We start from the raw sequence: 17,232 nt of genomic DNA on the forward strand, positions 1-17,232 counted from the left end.
AATATATAGAAAAAATTAGCCGGGCATGGTGGCGCATGCCTGTAGTCCCAGCTACCCAGGAGGCTGAGGCAGAAGGATTGCTTAAGCCCAGGAGTGTGAGGCTGCTGTGAGCTAGGCTGACGCCACGGCACTCTAGCCCGGGCAAAAAGAGTGAGACTCTGTCTCAAAAAAAAAAAAAAAAAAAGAAAAGAAAAAAGTGCCTAACTAGATTAGTTAACCTTCTGCTCCCTACATAAGCCCTTTGCCTCTCATTCCCATCCCGGCTCTCAACTTCCTTTATTCCTTCTCTTCCCTCTCCCTGCTACATCTAGGACACAAGAGTAGGTATATTTGATTAATTTTACACAGTAAAAATGGAAATATGGTCAGATTTGTAGTAAAGTATGAAAGGACATGGATTTGGGGGCAACTGTCAGGCTCTCAGTAATTCCAATCATTCCCCTCACCTGGGGGTGGGGATGGTTAGAGTTGGTTCTGCAGTTTCAATGGTGATAGAATCAAGGGTTCTGGAGGAAGAGCTGTCAGAGAAAGCAGTTTAATCTAGGTTTCCAGAGAGGCCGGAAGTTCTGTCTGGGGAGGGCAGTTGATCTGAGTCATAAGCACCACTCTGGATCCTGGCTCCATCTTCTGGTTATGTTAGACACCCTGAAATACAAAGAGAAAGAGACAAGACTGTGGGAGAGAAGGATTACTTGTGTGTGTCTGTGCGTGCTCGGGAGAAGGTAGTAAGAATTTTTAAATGGCATTCAGAAAGGGTAATGACTGCAGAATTCTCATGACTCTGCACCAAAGGGGGAGAGGTTATATTGTAGGCACTCAATAAATAATTATTGAATTAAGTATGTACCAATCACTGTATTGATTTGAAGCTTCAAAGGATACAGACACTGACAGTTTCTTTAGTCATTCTACATTGTCCTCTTTCGTTAGGATAGGGATGGTGAAATAAGTAGGGTGCCCTGAGATGGCAGCTCCCTACACTCATCCCTCATTTACTGACTGCTTACCGTGTGCAGTGCAGTGAGCTGAGGGCCGAGGGGATGCCCACTAATCAACTACCACATCATCACCTATGTAACTTGTGTTGCAGTGGAGGAAGGAATGTCAAGTTCCATCCCATCCCCTGTAACAAGCAAGCAAGCAAGAACAAGCTGAGGCCAATTCATTAATTAATGGTTCTTCTACAACTTCTGACTTGTGATTAGCCTATGTCTCACAGCCTCAGAGACTTTTTAAATCCGTTACATAGCCTGGGAAATATCTATCCTAAAACTTATATTGTTGTCCACCCTCTCCCCCAATCCACCAGAATACTGCTGAACACCTACTATGTGCCAAGTGCTATGCCTTTACTAACTCATTTAATTCCCAGAACTGTGCCAAGTAGTAGCTATTTTTATGCTCCCTTTAAAATGTGGAAAATGATTCTCAGAGGAGTCAAGCCTCAGTCTACCTGAATCCAAAGCCTGTATTGTTTATGCTATGCCATACCGTGACATTGACTAATCTGTCAATGTTTGGTAGCACGGCTCCTTTTTCCTCTCCAGGGTACAGGACTCAGAGGCTCAGATACTTGTGGCCAAAGAGATCTTTAATATAGGATGAAGAAGTGGGTCTAATTAAAAGCCAACAAGAGAGGTGTATCCCTACTTTTCTCTACCAGACTAAGGTTGAGGAAAAAGAAGTGTGAAGGAAATAATGCTAGATTTCCACAGAAGTGTAGGAAAAGGAAATCCTCAGTAAAGGGTGTCCTAGATCCTTATCCAAATTTTAGGAAATGCTCGGCTTAACTCCACTTTTATTAATAGAATAGACGCCCCAAGTTGACTAAAACCTGAGTTGAGAAGGTATTGTTTTTATAGCCTTGAACTATATGTAAGAATACTCCCCCTTGAAGTTAAATACATTTTCTACTTGTCATGAGGATCAGCACATACCTCCAAATCTTAGCTCCTAGAAGCAAATTTCCTCCTATTTTCTTGCACAGAAAAGGTAGAAAAGGAATTGGAGGTAGAAAAAAAAAAAAAAGGGAAATCTAATATGGTAAAATATATAAAGGTTTAGGTCACTGCCACCAAATGTTCTTGAGGCCCAAAGAAGTAGTCAGGTGCCTAAAAGGCACACCAGGTAGTATGGACGTTAGATTTATTAAAAAAAAAAAAAAAATCCTTAGTAACGTAAGTGGAAGATCTAGGATGGGGTCAAGCTTTTACTTTAAATTTGCTTTAAGATACCACAATGGGATAGAATGTCCAGCCAAATTTGCTGGGTGAATAGAGGGGAAAGCCTCCTGCCAGTGGCAGGGGATAAACTGAACTTTGAAAATAAAGCCTTGGGCTCATTCAAAGCCTCTACTAAGATTTCCCTTCCCCAGAACATCTCTTCAGTCTGTAGAAGAAAACGAAACAGACTCCCCCATCTCTTAAACCCTGATTTGTCTGGTCAAGACCAGGGGAAATATAGGGAAATCTCCCAAACACAGGAACCAGTGCAAGGATGTGTCAACTTAGGTTTGATGCTAAAGTTAAAAAAAAAAAAAAAAAGAGCAAAGTACTTTGAAAGAAAAGGTCTGTGATACATCTATAGAAGGAAATAGAAGTTGAGTATCCCTTATCTGAAATCTTTGGGACCAGAAGTGTTTCAGATTTTGAATTTTTTCAAATATTTGTATTATACTTACCGGTTGAGCATCCCTAATCCCAACATCTGAAATCCTCCAGTGATCATTTCCTTTGTCATGCTGCTGAAACATCTTAATTTTCCATTTTGGACTTGGGATGCTCAACCTGTATACAACTAAAGTCCACTTCTAAATAACCAAATTTCAAATTAATCCTTTACTAATCACTACTACGCTTGGCAACGATTGGCTATCTCATGTAGGTGCAAAGGACTCCCAGCCAAGGGGATGGGAGAATGGAGGAAGCGGGTGCTGTTCATCTGCTTTCTTTCTACTCATCCCAACTCAAAACACCTCAAGAAAAATGTAGGAAATTTCAAGTCCTTTTATCTCCTCTTTTCCACAAATTATGTGGCAAAGGACTTGAGCAATTCCTGAAAATAAGGGGATACAATGGGGATAGGGAAGTTAGTTCCTGAAACATCTGATTTTCTAAACGTGGTGGACTGGTTTAGCCAACACCCGTTCGAGTCAAACACAAAAAACGGCACCCTGTGTTTTCTCAGTTGGCACTGCAGAGTTCACCAGCCTCTCCACCCAGATCTGTATTCTTAACTTCTGACCCTTGCCTAGGTGTGAACAAAAGGACAAAAAAAAAAAAACAGAATAAAAAATGAAATCATAAAGTACAGTCAGCCCACGTCCCAGGGTTCTGCATCTGTGAATTCAACGAAGCACGGATCAAAAATATCCAGGGGAAAAACCAATAAAAAATAATACAAATTTTAAAAACCAATACAACAGTATTACATAGCATTTACATTGCATTAGGTATTATAAGTAGTCTAGAGACAACTTGGAATATACTGGAAGATGTGTGTAGGTTACATATAAATATTACACTGTTTTATATAAGGGACTTAATTGTCCACAGATTTTGGTATCTGGTGGGGTCCCGTAACCAATCCCCCATGGATACAGAGGGACGGCTGTAACTGTAATTATCAGTTTCTAAATAGATCTCAGATTTATTATCCCCTTCCCCTCAAACTTATAACTAAGCAAAAAAGGTTTCTCCTTCCCTTCCCCAGCAATTAGTCAAAAGTAACTTTGATATTTAGTTTTACTTTACACTTGCTCCTTTCCTTTAAAACATATGAGCTTCTCTCTACTTCTACATGGGGGGAAGAGAGAATAGGATGTTTACTTAAGAGCCAATCTCTTACTGGTATCCCTCTTGTAGCCTTGTCTATGCAGCCTCAATGAGTTATTACTCAGCAATTGTGAATAGCAGCTGACCAGACTTGTCCATACAGTTACTCATGAACAAGTATGAGAAACGCCCCAATACCCCAAAACCCATTCTGATGGTGTTTGTGTTACTATGTCTACATACATGAGGGGATAACTCATCCCCACTATACAAGATTGGCTTAAATAAAACAACTTAGGCAGAGGAAGTTATGCATTTTCAATAACATGCCTAGAAAGGCCAACGAGAAAGTCTAAAAGCTATTGGTTCGTTAGGGGTAGAGATGGAAATCAGGGGGGGCAAGTCAAGGTCCCCGAGAAGGGACAAGGAAAAAAGGGTGAGCCAGATTCCAGTACAGTGGTACACCCTACCTGCTGGGTGTGTTCCCAGGCCACTGTGATTTCTTAAGTGTCTGGTGACACATGGACATTGCTTCATGTAATCAAGGCTACTATTTAGAGCCTTCTACCCTGCCAGTGACCCAGGCCTGGCCCAGATTCAGTGACTATCCCTCTTTACCCCTTAAAGCCAACATTCCATTTATTAAGCCTCACTAGATTATGAAAAAGGCATGGGGCAAGACAGAAGGGTCAAGTGTGGCTTCTGTATGACAGATTACCAATACGCAATAAGAAGGGTAGATGTAGGGAAAGAAATAGCCAGAAGGATCCCTACTACCCCCCCGCCCCAATACTATGCTTACTTTAAAAATGCTTCTTGGCTCACAACTGTACAAACTTTTGAAGACACATACAAATAATTATCCATACGGTATATCCCACTTCATTACAAACTACTCCCTGAACATCTGTATCTCGCCCCACCCATCATCCCTTTCCAAAGTTCAATTTACACAAAGGAACAAACAGAAAACCCACAAGGCCATGAAGATCTTCGAGGAGGCTCGGATTGCTTTCAGTGACCTTGGGTGCAGAAGGCAACGGGGCCATCTGGATAAGATCAACATGAGGGGGAAAAGTCAACCACACAACAAAGGAAACCGTACTTTATTAAATTGGAAACAAAATATTAAGGACAAAGATTTTTAAAAAACAAAGGAATGCTGGAAGAGAGTAAAGTGCAAGTGATTACCAGGAAGGGACAAAATGAGAGGTCTGTGGCACCTTTTTGTGTGCCTCAGAAACATGTGGGCACACACACCACTCCCTCCCTCCACCCCCACGTACCCTTGAACCAAAAGCCAATACAATTACATCTTCAGAGATATATCCAGGCTTTTCTTTCTGCATTCTGTAGTTTGGTTTCACCTTCAACCCTGGACAGTCATGTTGGGTCTTCGCTGGAGAAAACTTAGGTTTTCCAACCACAGGCCTGCTTCACAAAGCAGCAGTTTCAGCTCCTGGAGAAGTTCCCTCCTATTTGCACTCACCAGAGAAGCCAGGGGCCCTTGGTCAAAGCCCCAATCTCAAAGAAAAATGTCAAACCTTTAGAACTAGTTATTTTATTAAATGATATTAATACACATTTCAAAAGGATTTCATTGTTGTTGCTTGTAAAGCATGTACTTGTTTTGATTTCCACACTGAACAAATTTTAATCTTAACAGGCACCCTGCCCACTTAAAGAAAAAAAAAGGGGGAGGGAAGGGGGGAAAGCAGTAATTTACAGCGGCTTCAAAACAATAACAGCTGAAGCTTAATTCTGCATGAATTGGTAACTTCAGAGTGAATATTCTGCAATTAGGAAGTTTAGCATATTCACATTATCTAGATAGGTTTGCTGTACCATACATATCACAAACATCGTATTCCTGGTATTGAAAAGGATAAAAGTCCTATTCTCTGCTCATTTTACCCTCCCTACAATCAAACCAAATTCTATTTACTCTTGACTTTTGAGAGGGCAGAGGGATATAGGGAAAGAGCTCTTATCTAAGCTGATTGAAGAGTAAGTGCTTTCAAAACACTCGAGGACCCTATTTCTGGTACTGTATCACTGAACTTTAGGTGGTACTAGTGTATTCCAAACCCCCACCAAACCAATTCTCTGTCTGTGATTTTACAGTGAGCACTAAGAACCTTAATAACTTCTTGTATTTACGCTTTCATATGAATCAAGTCCTTGCCAGACACACTATATTATGCTTTCTTTAAAAAATATCTTGTTTATTTTTTTAAACTCAGGTTGAAGTACAAAAGTCAGAGCATGGTCACGGAATTTTAAATCACAGACACAGAAAGAATAAAACCCCTCTGTCTTATGTTATGAATACCAGAATTGTCTTTTTCATTTCACTATATCACATATATACATTGTCATCTTCATTTACTGTTGTAGACAGATTTCCTTAAAATTAAAAGCTGACAGTCTCATATGAATACTCACTTCCATCCTAAACAAAAATACTGAGGATTTTGTGGCTTAAAAAACAAAACAACACAAAAATACTCCACAAAAAACGAACTCCTTAAAAGTCCATCTTTTAAACTGTACAACAAAGTCTTCCTTTCACGTATTAGCCATCATGCTTTTGAGGACAACTACCCTGCCCCAATATTCAGGAAGCTACTTTCCTGACATCTCCACATTTTCTGATAAAATCAAATGGTCAGAGAGCGTTTCAAGTAAATACTACTTTTAGCTTAAACAAAAGCAGCAGCAAGAATTCACATTCTTACTCTAGAATGAAAAACATCCCACTTGATTTCTGCAAAAAAAAAAAAAAAAATCTATTTCAGTTTTGGAAGTCAAATAGAATGCTCCCCACCCCCAATTTCTGTCTTTCTCTAAACAAATGTCTTAGGACTCATAACTATACTTTCTTTTCTTTGCTACACTATATACCCTATCCCACACGCAAGGTCATGGTATCATGCATTTTGGTGGGGAGAGTTACAGGGCAGAGAAGCTGGAGAGGTCAAGGAAAAGAACAAACAGCGGGCTTAAGACCAGATATACATTAGGAAGAGTAATGACTTGCTGCACCCTAACCACAGAACAAAGTGAGCCCAAATAAATAACAGAGAATAAGTTACACAAAAACCCCCAACTAATGCACACCTTGTTTAAGCTTTCTCTGAAAAGCAAGTTTACTCTGAGACAAAGAAGCACCACCTGTCACTACACCGCCCACCCTCCCCATCTCTAATATTCCACTGGAGGAATCCAAAGCAACTCCTATGCTTCCCATAGTTAGGTCCATACTAACTTGGGAGAAAACATATGAAATCTGCTGGAATTTCTCCCAAAACTGAACACTGTTTTATTCATCTAGCTGGAGATTATCAGTGTGTACACCTTGGGGTAAGACACTAAATTTAAAAAAATATATAGTAAAGCAACATTTGCTCTTCAGTGTCCCTAGATATAAACGCTTAAAAGTACAGTGATTGTCTTTTTCCCAAGTACTAGATGTGGAAATACAAATAAGCCTTTCAGTCCAGGGAAGGAAAAGCACTTCTCTCTCATGTAAAATGACTTAAGGGCAGAAACATTCTTTATTTCCTGGGGTGGGGGTGGGGGGACAAGGGTTGAATCTTGAATTGTAACAGATTGCCATCTATAGTGTAGGGCAAATTTAGATTTACTAGGACCTCCTGTTTCTCTGTAAAGGTATGTATAGTAATACCCATCTGTCTCTAAGACACATCTGAAGAAGTACAATACAAAGAAAAATGGTACTGAATCTCCTCCTTTAAAGTATCAATAGGGGTGAAACTGAAGCAAGGGGAAAGGAAAGACACATATTTTCCTTTCTTTAACAGTTATCCTTTGTTGAAAACCACCAACAAATACCACTCACATTAGGGAGGCACCATGGTAAAATTAACGTCTACTTCTCATATTTAAAAAATGCAGGAGTAATATTTCAGTTGCACCTTTGTATCAATAGTCAATTGTAGTAACTGTCTTTCTGGCCACAGTAGAAGTGAAAACTGAGGGAGAAAAAGTCAAAAAAGAGAAGCAGGAGGCAAGAGCTTAGCGCAAGGCATGTGAAACTACCTGGAAAATGTTTCCTATTCTTTTGTTTACGAAGATAGGCAGGTCATGTAACACCACTGATGGTTCCTTTCTGAATTTTAAATATTGTAGTCACTCCTTATTCTAACCTTGAAATTATATCAAGCCCCCTGTCTTTCATTCCAAGGATAAAATGAAAAAATTTTACTAGAATACAATGAGGTTTGTATCCTCCTCAAAGTTATTGCCTGATAGTATTTTAGAGGAAGAAGCTGATTAAAAAGAAAAAAATTTTAGAAGGATAAAGAACTCGACTTCAACATGCCTTTAAAAACAAAATAAAACAAATAAACCTGAAAGGTCCAAGTCTCCCGTATTTCCTCCCTTGTAACATCTCTAGGCTGTCAGCAGGGCACAGAGCACACAGGGAAGGGAGCCAAGCTGGTTATAGCAATTACTTAGCTAGAGAGAGAAGGGAATAGGAATCCTTCCTTCCATGGACTACCTGATAAGCCAAGCCCAAAAGAAAATCCCAACATCGCACATGTTATTATCTGTACTGACGGAAGTTTTATTTCAAATGTAATAATACTCTTCAATAGATGGGGCAAAATATAGTTTTCCTCCCCACTCCCCAAGCCCCCAGCCAAATGAAGTGGCTTAAGTTGAGTTTACCTTTTTTTTTTTTTTTTTTTTAAAATACAAACAACTTGGAGAAGGTAGATAAGTGCAGTGGGAGGGAGGACTGGATGGAACAGTGAAATGCAAGAATATATGACTTTTTAATTTGGAAGAGAGGCCCTTCATTATAATAAAAAAATAAAGGAAGGGAAAACAAATAAAAACAACAACAATAATAAACCAAACTACTTCCAATGCTCTCTAAATGCCTTTCCCTTGGTTTCCATCAGTACCTGGGAGGGAAGAATGGGCGTTTTGGTGCAAAGAACGGAGGGCCCCTAGCAAAAGGTGGCCTGGGTCTCTTTAAACTGTGAAACGGGTCTCTGCCGAGAAAAGGTTCCCTAGGCCGAAAGTCTGGCCGGGGACTCCGTAAAATCATACCACTCCGGCTGATGGTGTCTCTGTGTGAGGGACCCAAGGGGGGGCCACTGCTGCTGTTGCTGCCTCCCCCACCTCCTCCTCCATGGGCTGGGCCCAGGTGCTCCAGAGAATGGGAGGGTAGGCTCAGGCTCTCGCGTACACGGCTAAGGCCAGGGCTGTTCAGGTCCCGTTGGGTGGGGCCCCCATGGTCCCTGGGTCCTGGGAGCACCCCGAAATGCTCAGCCAGGGCCCCTTGAAGAAGGGAACTATGGTCCTTGGGAAATACTGCCACAGCCCCTGCCACTCCATGCTCTGCCAGTGCTGGGGTTGGGAAGGGTACAACTCCAGAATGGTCAACAGGAGGTGGTGGAGGGGGAGGAGTAGAAAAGGGGACACCACTCCCACCACTGCTGCTATGTTCCCCAGGGGGTGGAGGAGGGGGTGGGGTAGGGAAAGGAACTCCGCTGTGCTCTCCAGGAGGAGGGGGTGGGGCAGCATGGGCCAGGGCTGCCTCTTTTGTGAAGGGGTTCGAAAGATCCACAGAGGGTAGATGAGTAGGTGCATCTCGAGAGAAGATACCACCATGATCCTTAGGAGGGGCAGGTGGGGCAGATGATGGCCCCACTGGCTCTCTCTGGAAGGGTTTCCCATGTTCCAAGGGGGACGGGGGGAGATGATGCTCAAATGTTGAGTTGAAACTGTTGGAACGAAAGCTGCCGACACTCTCCTGAAATTGGGGTGCCCGTTCCTTGTACGGTGCTGTTTTAAAGCCAGTGAGGCCTCCGCTGCCACCACCCCCAAGGGATGCCAACTCAGAGGCACTTGAGGGGCCATTGTCAAAAGAGCTGCCTGATGTACTCAGATCAAACCAACCCACCCTTGAAGCCTCACGCCCATGTCCTCTATTTCCCTTCCCAGGAACTCGGATGGACTCTACGGTCTGTATTGGCTCCCCTGACATCCTCCTATTGGAGGCATTATGATAACCCAAGGTTTCTATAGGGGCCCCCTTTTCTTCTGTGCTATCAGGCAAGTCTAGGCAGGAGGAGGAGACACGGGTTTCTATGCGGTAGTGCTCTTCTTGTTGCTGCTGATCAGTGGCGGTCAAGCTGGGCTGGGTAAGGTTTGAAAGACTGACACCATCACTTGAAGTGCCCTTGCTGGGGGCCTGGCCAAAATGCTTATCATCTGAGGGCTTGCGTGAGGCGTTTTTAAGCATATTCTTAAATTCAATCGTCGATGTGGTGGAAATGGTGGAGGCCAGGACTTTCTCCATGCCTGAAGTGGGTGGGTGACCCGTGGGAGCGGCAAGGGTATTCTGCGGAGAGAAAAGGGAACGATGTGGGACCGGGTGAGGGGAGTCTGGGTACTGCTTCTGTGGCAAACTGAGATGCCCAGTGGTAGATTGAGACAAGCTATTGTGGTTGGAGTCAGGGGTGAAAAATGAATCATTCTTACTCGGTGATGGTGACCGGTCAGACCCAGGTTCATTCCCTCTTATGTTGAAGGCACCAAATAGCCCAGGGGAAGAAGAGAGATGGTCACAGTTCTCATTAGAGTCCAGGAGGGCCCTTACAGATGGAGGGAAAGCAGACTTTACCCCAAATTCTTGGGTTCTGTGGCTATAACTGGACAGGATTGGCTGGTATTCGGTGTTATCAGAAAGCTTGCTTGATTTCAGGATAGATTTGGCTGGTTTCTTCTCTAGGTTCATCATGGCAGAGGGTGGAGGCCCTGAATACTCAAAATCTCGGTAATCCTCATCTTCTTGGAAAGAAGTATCTGGAAAGAACTTTTCCTGTGAAGAGTCCATCAGGGAAGATGGTCTCTCCATTCCATCAGAAGGCTGCTTATAGGGAGATTCACTGCCCAGGCCAAAGGGTCGATATGTAGATACAGAATTGGAGAGCTCCCGGGGATAGGTTTCATCTCTCCCAGGGGGTGGTGATCTTGTACTGCTGGGTGTTGAGGAACCAGGGCTAATGATCTTAGAAAGCAGGGACATGGTATCTACACTGCTGGATGTGGGCTTGTCCATCATCTCATCCTGGGTGGGCGTCCCACTCCGTTCATCCCGTACGGGGGTTCCATCAATGTTGTCGATTGAGGTGCTAGTAGGGCCACGCTGGAAGTCTGAGGGATGGCTCTCTGATGGGGCACTGGACCCCAAACTGCTCAGGATTGGGATGTTTAAGTTTAAGCCACTGAAACCAGGATTACCTTTTAAAAAGTTGTGGATCTTCATTTCCAGGCTTGGGGAGGTGGACTCTGACTCCAGCTTTGGCTTGGAGATCTCTGAAGATTGGCACATGGCAACTTCAGTAGGTGGGGCAGCAGAGCTAGTATTGTGGGTACCTGTAAACCCTAGAGAGTTGGACGGTAGTTTAAAAGTAGTGCTTGGGAGCCCTGGGCTTTGCCCAATTGAGGCTTTGCTGGCTGAAGTTGAAGAGACTTCAGAAGTTGACGAATTAGGAGAATAGGTGAAGCTTTTGGGAATAAAAGACTGGGTATTGGAAGACAGATTTCTTCCCTTCATGGTAGAGACCGTGGTGCTGGCAGGGGAGGCTGAAGTGCTCTGTGATGCAGCTTCGCTGGCTGGAACTGGGTTCCCAGTAACACTCTGAAGTAAAGATGACAGGCCTGTAGAAACAAAGATTAGAGGGGTTAAAAAGAACAACTCCCTACCATACAATACAATGTAGGCTAATCAGATATTCTCATTCATTCTGGTGGGAACCCGATAGACAAAGTATGAAGCCAAAGGGAATCCAGACCGAATAAGCAATGGCTAAATGTCATAGAAAACACTGGATCTACTTATCAATAAAGAGCAAATAACTGAAATGCTTCCAGTCCAGTCCAGAAATGAGCCCAACATGGCATGATAAAAGGCAACAGGAAGGCAGAGATTTTAATGTCAGAATCATTCACTGTTTAAATAATGCAAAGCAGGAAAAGAAAAGAGACAAGATTCTTGAAACACATTAAACCAGTATTTCTTTTTCTTTTTTTTTTTTTTTTTTACAGAGTCTCACTCTTTTGCCTGGGCTAGAGTGAGTGCCGTGGCGTCAGCCTAGCTCACAGCAACCTCAAACTCCTGGGCTCAAGCGATCCTTCTGCCTCAGCCTCCCGAGTAGCTGGGACTACAGGCATGCGCCACCATGCCCGGCTAATTTTTTCTATATATTTTTAGTTGTCTGATTAATTTCTTTCTATTTTTAGTAGAGACGGGGTCTCGCTCTTGCTCAGGCTGGTTTCGAACTCCTGAGCTCAAACAATCCGCCCGCCTCAGCCTCCCAGAGTGCTAGGATTACAGGCGTGAGCCACCACGCCGGCCCAAACCAGTATTTCTTGATGTTTGATCTGTGGAAATGTTTCTCTAAATGCGAAAAGATATTCTGCCCTACCTTTCCAACCTCTACATTTATCTCAAATAAGTTAATGTACACTGTTATTTTCAAGAGAGAGATAGCATATACAAATTTCGGAAACTTATTTGAAGAGGGAACACTTCTTTCAAGAAGCATCTCTTGTTAGGCTGGTATACCTTTAGAGAAACAATGTTTTCAACTATTAATTTCAGTTGTAAAATGTAGTTATAAAAAACATTAAATATATAAACATACATCAAAAGACTTACAAACCCAGACCACTAGGGGCACTGATCCTTTTCCAAGAAAACACACAATCCCTATTTTATAGTGTGGAAAATTGTGGTAAATCCAAAGATTATTGATCAGTCCAGATTAACAATGACGAGAGTCAACCCTATTCACTGATAGTCAAAACTTTCTCAGAAGCACTGAGAAAGAATTGTTTGCGGCAAAGGTTGAAGTTCAACAAAACAAACTGCTATTAAAAATTTTTAAAAAAATATTTGACAAAGAGATAACACGAGGTCCTATAAATTCAATCACGTTTTGGAAAATTTACCCAATTTCTGGTCATTAATGAAAGCTTTTAATATACATTTCACCCAAATTTATAGCTTTAGTCACCAAATACACTAAAATTGTTCCTTAGTAATGCTATGGTGAAAGACATAATACTTCAAATGACACTTCAATTAATGTTTCTTCAAAATTTCAATTTTAACCCAGATTTTCTAAAAGATTTAAGGTCTAAAGAATTTCAAGGCCCATCCATCATTCTAACATTTTTAAGCCATCTATTTCTAAGTAATGTTACATGGTTTTGTTATGCAATAACCCAATATCCAATATTCAATAATATGCAAACAATTAAAATAATGTTTACATCAGTTATCCTCCTGAAAAAAAAAATCCACATTTCATTCTAAAAAGTTCCTTGGCTATATAATTTCCCTCCTCCTAACAGTTTAATTCTTAGTAGTCAGTGTTCTCATCAAAACTAGAAATCCTCAAACACTAGAATGTGATATATGATAATGTCATATGATTTTTAAAGATATTTCAGTTTATCTTTCAGATATTGTGGGATGAATTCTTCAAAAGGCCATCTATTTAAGATAGATACTACTTAGCTTTCTGGCAATAGGTAAGATTACCTCTCACCACTAAACATTACTTTTCTTCAATCTTAACAAGCCATATGCTCTTCTATGCCCCTCTGTCCACTTACATCTTTCTTTTGCACTGAAAATCTGTTTATAAAGGCTGTGGATGACACAATCAGAACAAAGTTCTAAGAGATTTCTTTTACAGTCTTTGAGGAAACACATTTATTAATATTTAAGTTGTTAGATATAGTTCTTTTAAAAGCCAACGACAATTCCAATTTCCATAAGGAAATGAAAGGTGATGAACTACCCTGTTATTCCACAAAGGTTCTTGTCTGGGTTTTGTGCTCATTTTGTCAGAACACAACTAGTACTAGGTTCAAATTTTGCCTGATGAGAAAGTCCACATGATATTGCTGCAGTGATTTGATGAAAGGAAAAGCTTCTCTTTAAGATGTAGTATTATATCTATATGAGTAGCTAAGATACAAATGAGTTCAAGAATTTTACTGTAACTATAGGATGGTGATAGAAGAGAGACTAAACGGGAGAAATCATAAACATGTCTATCTCTCAAATGAATTGTCCCTGAAATTAGTAGTAGAAGATGTACTATAGTTATTATCAATTCCTTATGGCTGGTGCCAACAGATGTGTGTGTGTGTGTGTGTGTGTGTGTGTTATTGTTTAATAGTATTTAGTTTTGTGTAAAAAATTTCTTCTATATCTTAAGACAAAGTTCACTATAATCTTTGAATGAGCCACTTACAGAACAGTTTAGGAAACAGATATTAACAGATACCTATACTGCTCTATTCACATAGAGCAGGGTTTCTCAACCTTAGTATTGTTTACATTCGGGCTGCATTATTCTTTGTTGTTGTGGGCTGTCCTATGCCTTGTAGAATGTTTAGCGGCATGTTCCTGGCCTCTACTCACTAAAGGCAGTAGCACCCCCACCCTCACCCCAGTTGTGATAACCAAAAAGGTCTCCAAACATTGCCAAATGTCCCCTGGAGGCCCTTGAATGAAACTACTGATATAAAGTAAATCACTACATTGAAGATACTGTTCATTTGTGTTTTTTTGAGAAAGGGTCTTGCTTTGTTGCCCAGGCTAGAGTACAGTGGCATCATCATAGTTCACTGCAACCTCAAACTCCTGGGCTCAAGTAATCTTCCTGCCTCAGCCTCCTGAGTAGCTGGGACTACAGGTGTGTGCCACACATGCCTGGCTAGTTTTTTTTAGTTTTTGTAGAGCTGGGGTCTTGCTATGTTGCCCAGGCTGGTGTAGAACTCCTGGCCTCAAGCAATCCTGCCTCAGCCTCTCAAAGTGCTAGGATTACAGGCACGAACCACTGCGCCTGGACTTCCTGGTATTTGTAATTCATGTTATAATTATAACAAGGTGCTTAAAAAGGACTGTGTTGGTATCTGGAGGGTAAGAGAGTAGAGAACAGGTAAGCCTTATGAAAAAATGCTAGAAGCAGACAGTGTTATGCATAAAACATAATTAACAAAGCTGAACAGAAAGGTTCAAATGAGGTAGAGATTAAAGGCAGGGGAAAACCAAAAAGATATACCACATGGGAAAAGAGAGGCCTCTATAAGACATTAGGACACAGAAACAAGACTTTTTTTTTTAATAAGATTGATCTTTCTTACTGTCTTTCGCTTCGGTTAACATTAAAATACATAAAACTCAACACACATTAATCTACATAAAAAGCTGGGATGATTAATGCAGGCCCTCAGGGTGTCATGGTGTAGATGAAAGAATACTGGACCCCAGTCAAGAAATCCGGCTTTTAGTCTTGGCTCATCACTGAATAGATAGGTGTGTGACTTTAAGCAGGTCACATCACCTCACTGAGCCTTAGCTTCCTTACCTGAAAAGAAGGGGATGAGACTAGATAATATTTAAAGTTTCTTTCAGCTGTAACATTTTATAATTCTTTAAATGCTGGCTCATAGATGATAAATATAAAAAGAATAATGAATTAACTGTATTATACATTTTATGAATTTGGATTCCTCAGAAATGGAATCCAGGATAAAACCAGAGACAAACATTCACAATTCAAGCCCCTCTGGCACATGTCAGTTTACCTTGCAGTGCAGGGGCTGACTGTGTCTGGGTTTTGGAAAGAGCAGACAGAATGCTCTCTGGGGTGATCTCCACCTTCGAGAGGATATTTGCCAGAGGGTTGTGAGATGCTGTTGTGGTAGGTGCAGGTGTTTTCAGGCCACTGGTGAGGTTGCTGGGACTGGTAGGAGTTCCTGGAGAAGGTCTTGATGCAGGACTGACCCCTGGTGGCAGAAATATGAACTCAAGAAAATGCAATTCAAAATGATCTTTCAATTCATGATACTTTCCCATGCCGACAAATTTGATAATGTTTAACAGGAATTCTTCTGTGACCAATCCACAAATGGTGTCCATATCACGGCATGTATAAAAATAAACCTGAAAATAAGATTAAGATTTGCTCCTTCTACTTGGAACACCCTTAAAACAAACAAGTATTAAGTTATTTTCAAATATATTCATTAGTTTTGAGAGCCCTAATAGAAAGAGACCAGGCAACCTCTTTCCTTTTTCTCTACCAAATGGCACCTATACCTCAGAGTCCTGTAGGTGCTCAATAAATACTGCTGGCTAGCTGGCTGATCAGAGCCACTGCAGTTGTGTAATTCAGCCACTGCATAATTCTACAATTGGTAAGTTATTTGCTTTTGAAATGGTCTTTAAAATGAAATTATGTAAGAAACTTCCTTTATATTTTAACATTTTAAAACACCAGGCTGATTTTTAACATAGAAAAAAGTATATATAAAGATAAGAGAAAAACATTTGTATTAAAAAAAATCAAAAAAAGGTATTTTCACAAAGAAACATATATGATAAGCAAATGAAAAAAACTTTTAACACATCTTTAATCAAAGAAATGCAAATTAAAACAAAAAAACAACTTTTTAAGGTTGAATCCCACACAGAGTAAACAAAGCAAAACAGTGAAGAGGGTAAGGAACAACAGGAACTTTCATATACCAGCCATGTAAAATAGTACTTTTTTGGATATGAATTTGGTTATAACATATGAAAAGACTTAAAAAATCTACATGCTGATTTTTTTTAGTCTTTATCTTTTAGAAATACATATTTAAATATTTATGATAAAACGAAATGATATGGATTTTCTTCAAAATAATCTGGAGTGGGACATAGAAGAAATGTATTTAAATATTTATGATAAAATGAAATGATTTGGATTTTCTTCAAAATAATCTGGAGTGAGACATAGAAGAAACAATATTTATCATGGTTATACCGTTGCAGCTAAGTGATGAGTACAAGGAGGTGCTCTTATGTTGCCCAGGCTGGAGTGCAGTGGCTATTCACAGGTGCAACCATAGCGCACTACAGCCTGGAACTCCCGGCCTCAAGTGATCCTCCTGCCTCAGCCTCCCAAGTAGCCAGCACTACAGGTGTGTGCCACCATGCCTGGCAAAGTTTCTTTAATTAAAAATCTCCACTTAAAAAGCTCTATGTACTTACGAACCCTTTTAGAAAGGATTGTTCATAAAATTTTAGTATCATGGTAGTTCATTATTCTTTATAAGAGTGAAAAATTGAAACATACTAAGTGTCTAATAATAAAAGATTAAATTATAAAATGCCATGTAGCTATTAAAAATGATATAGATAGGGGCCAGGCGTGGTGGCTCATGCCTGTAATCCTAGCACTCTGGAAGGCTGAGGCGTGAGGATTGCTCAAGGTCAGGAGTTTGAGACCAGCCTGAGCAATAGCGAGACCCTTCTCTGCTAAAAGTAGAAAAATTAGCGGGACAACTAAAAAAAGTATATAGAAAAAAAATTAGCTGGGCATGGTGGCACATGCCTGTAGTCCCAGCTACT

At 40.8% G+C, this 17,232-nt stretch overlaps 1 protein-coding gene across 1 annotated transcript in view; it reads right to left on the reverse strand.

Annotated features, from left to right (window-relative positions):
* Positions 1-8,491: 8,491 nt before the first annotated feature.
* Positions 8,492-17,232, reverse strand: part of RPRD2 (regulation of nuclear pre-mRNA domain containing 2) — a 113,391-nt gene continuing 104,650 nt past the window's right edge. The window contains exons 7-8 of the mRNA XM_012658522.1: positions 15,423-15,623; positions 8,492-11,474 (exon numbers count right to left, since the gene is read on the reverse strand). Of these exons, the coding sequence (XP_012513976.1) occupies positions 8,701-11,474; positions 15,423-15,623 (2,975 nt within the window). The 3' untranslated portion in view covers positions 8,492-8,700. The remainder of the gene's footprint in view (positions 11,475-15,422; positions 15,624-17,232) is intronic.

The sequence above is a fragment of the Propithecus coquereli genome, unplaced genomic scaffold (genome assembly GCF_000956105.1).
Source record: "Propithecus coquereli isolate 6110/MARCELLA unplaced genomic scaffold, Pcoq_1.0 Scaffold59, whole genome shotgun sequence".
NCBI classification, from domain to species: domain Eukaryota; kingdom Metazoa; phylum Chordata; class Mammalia; order Primates; family Indriidae; genus Propithecus; species Propithecus coquereli.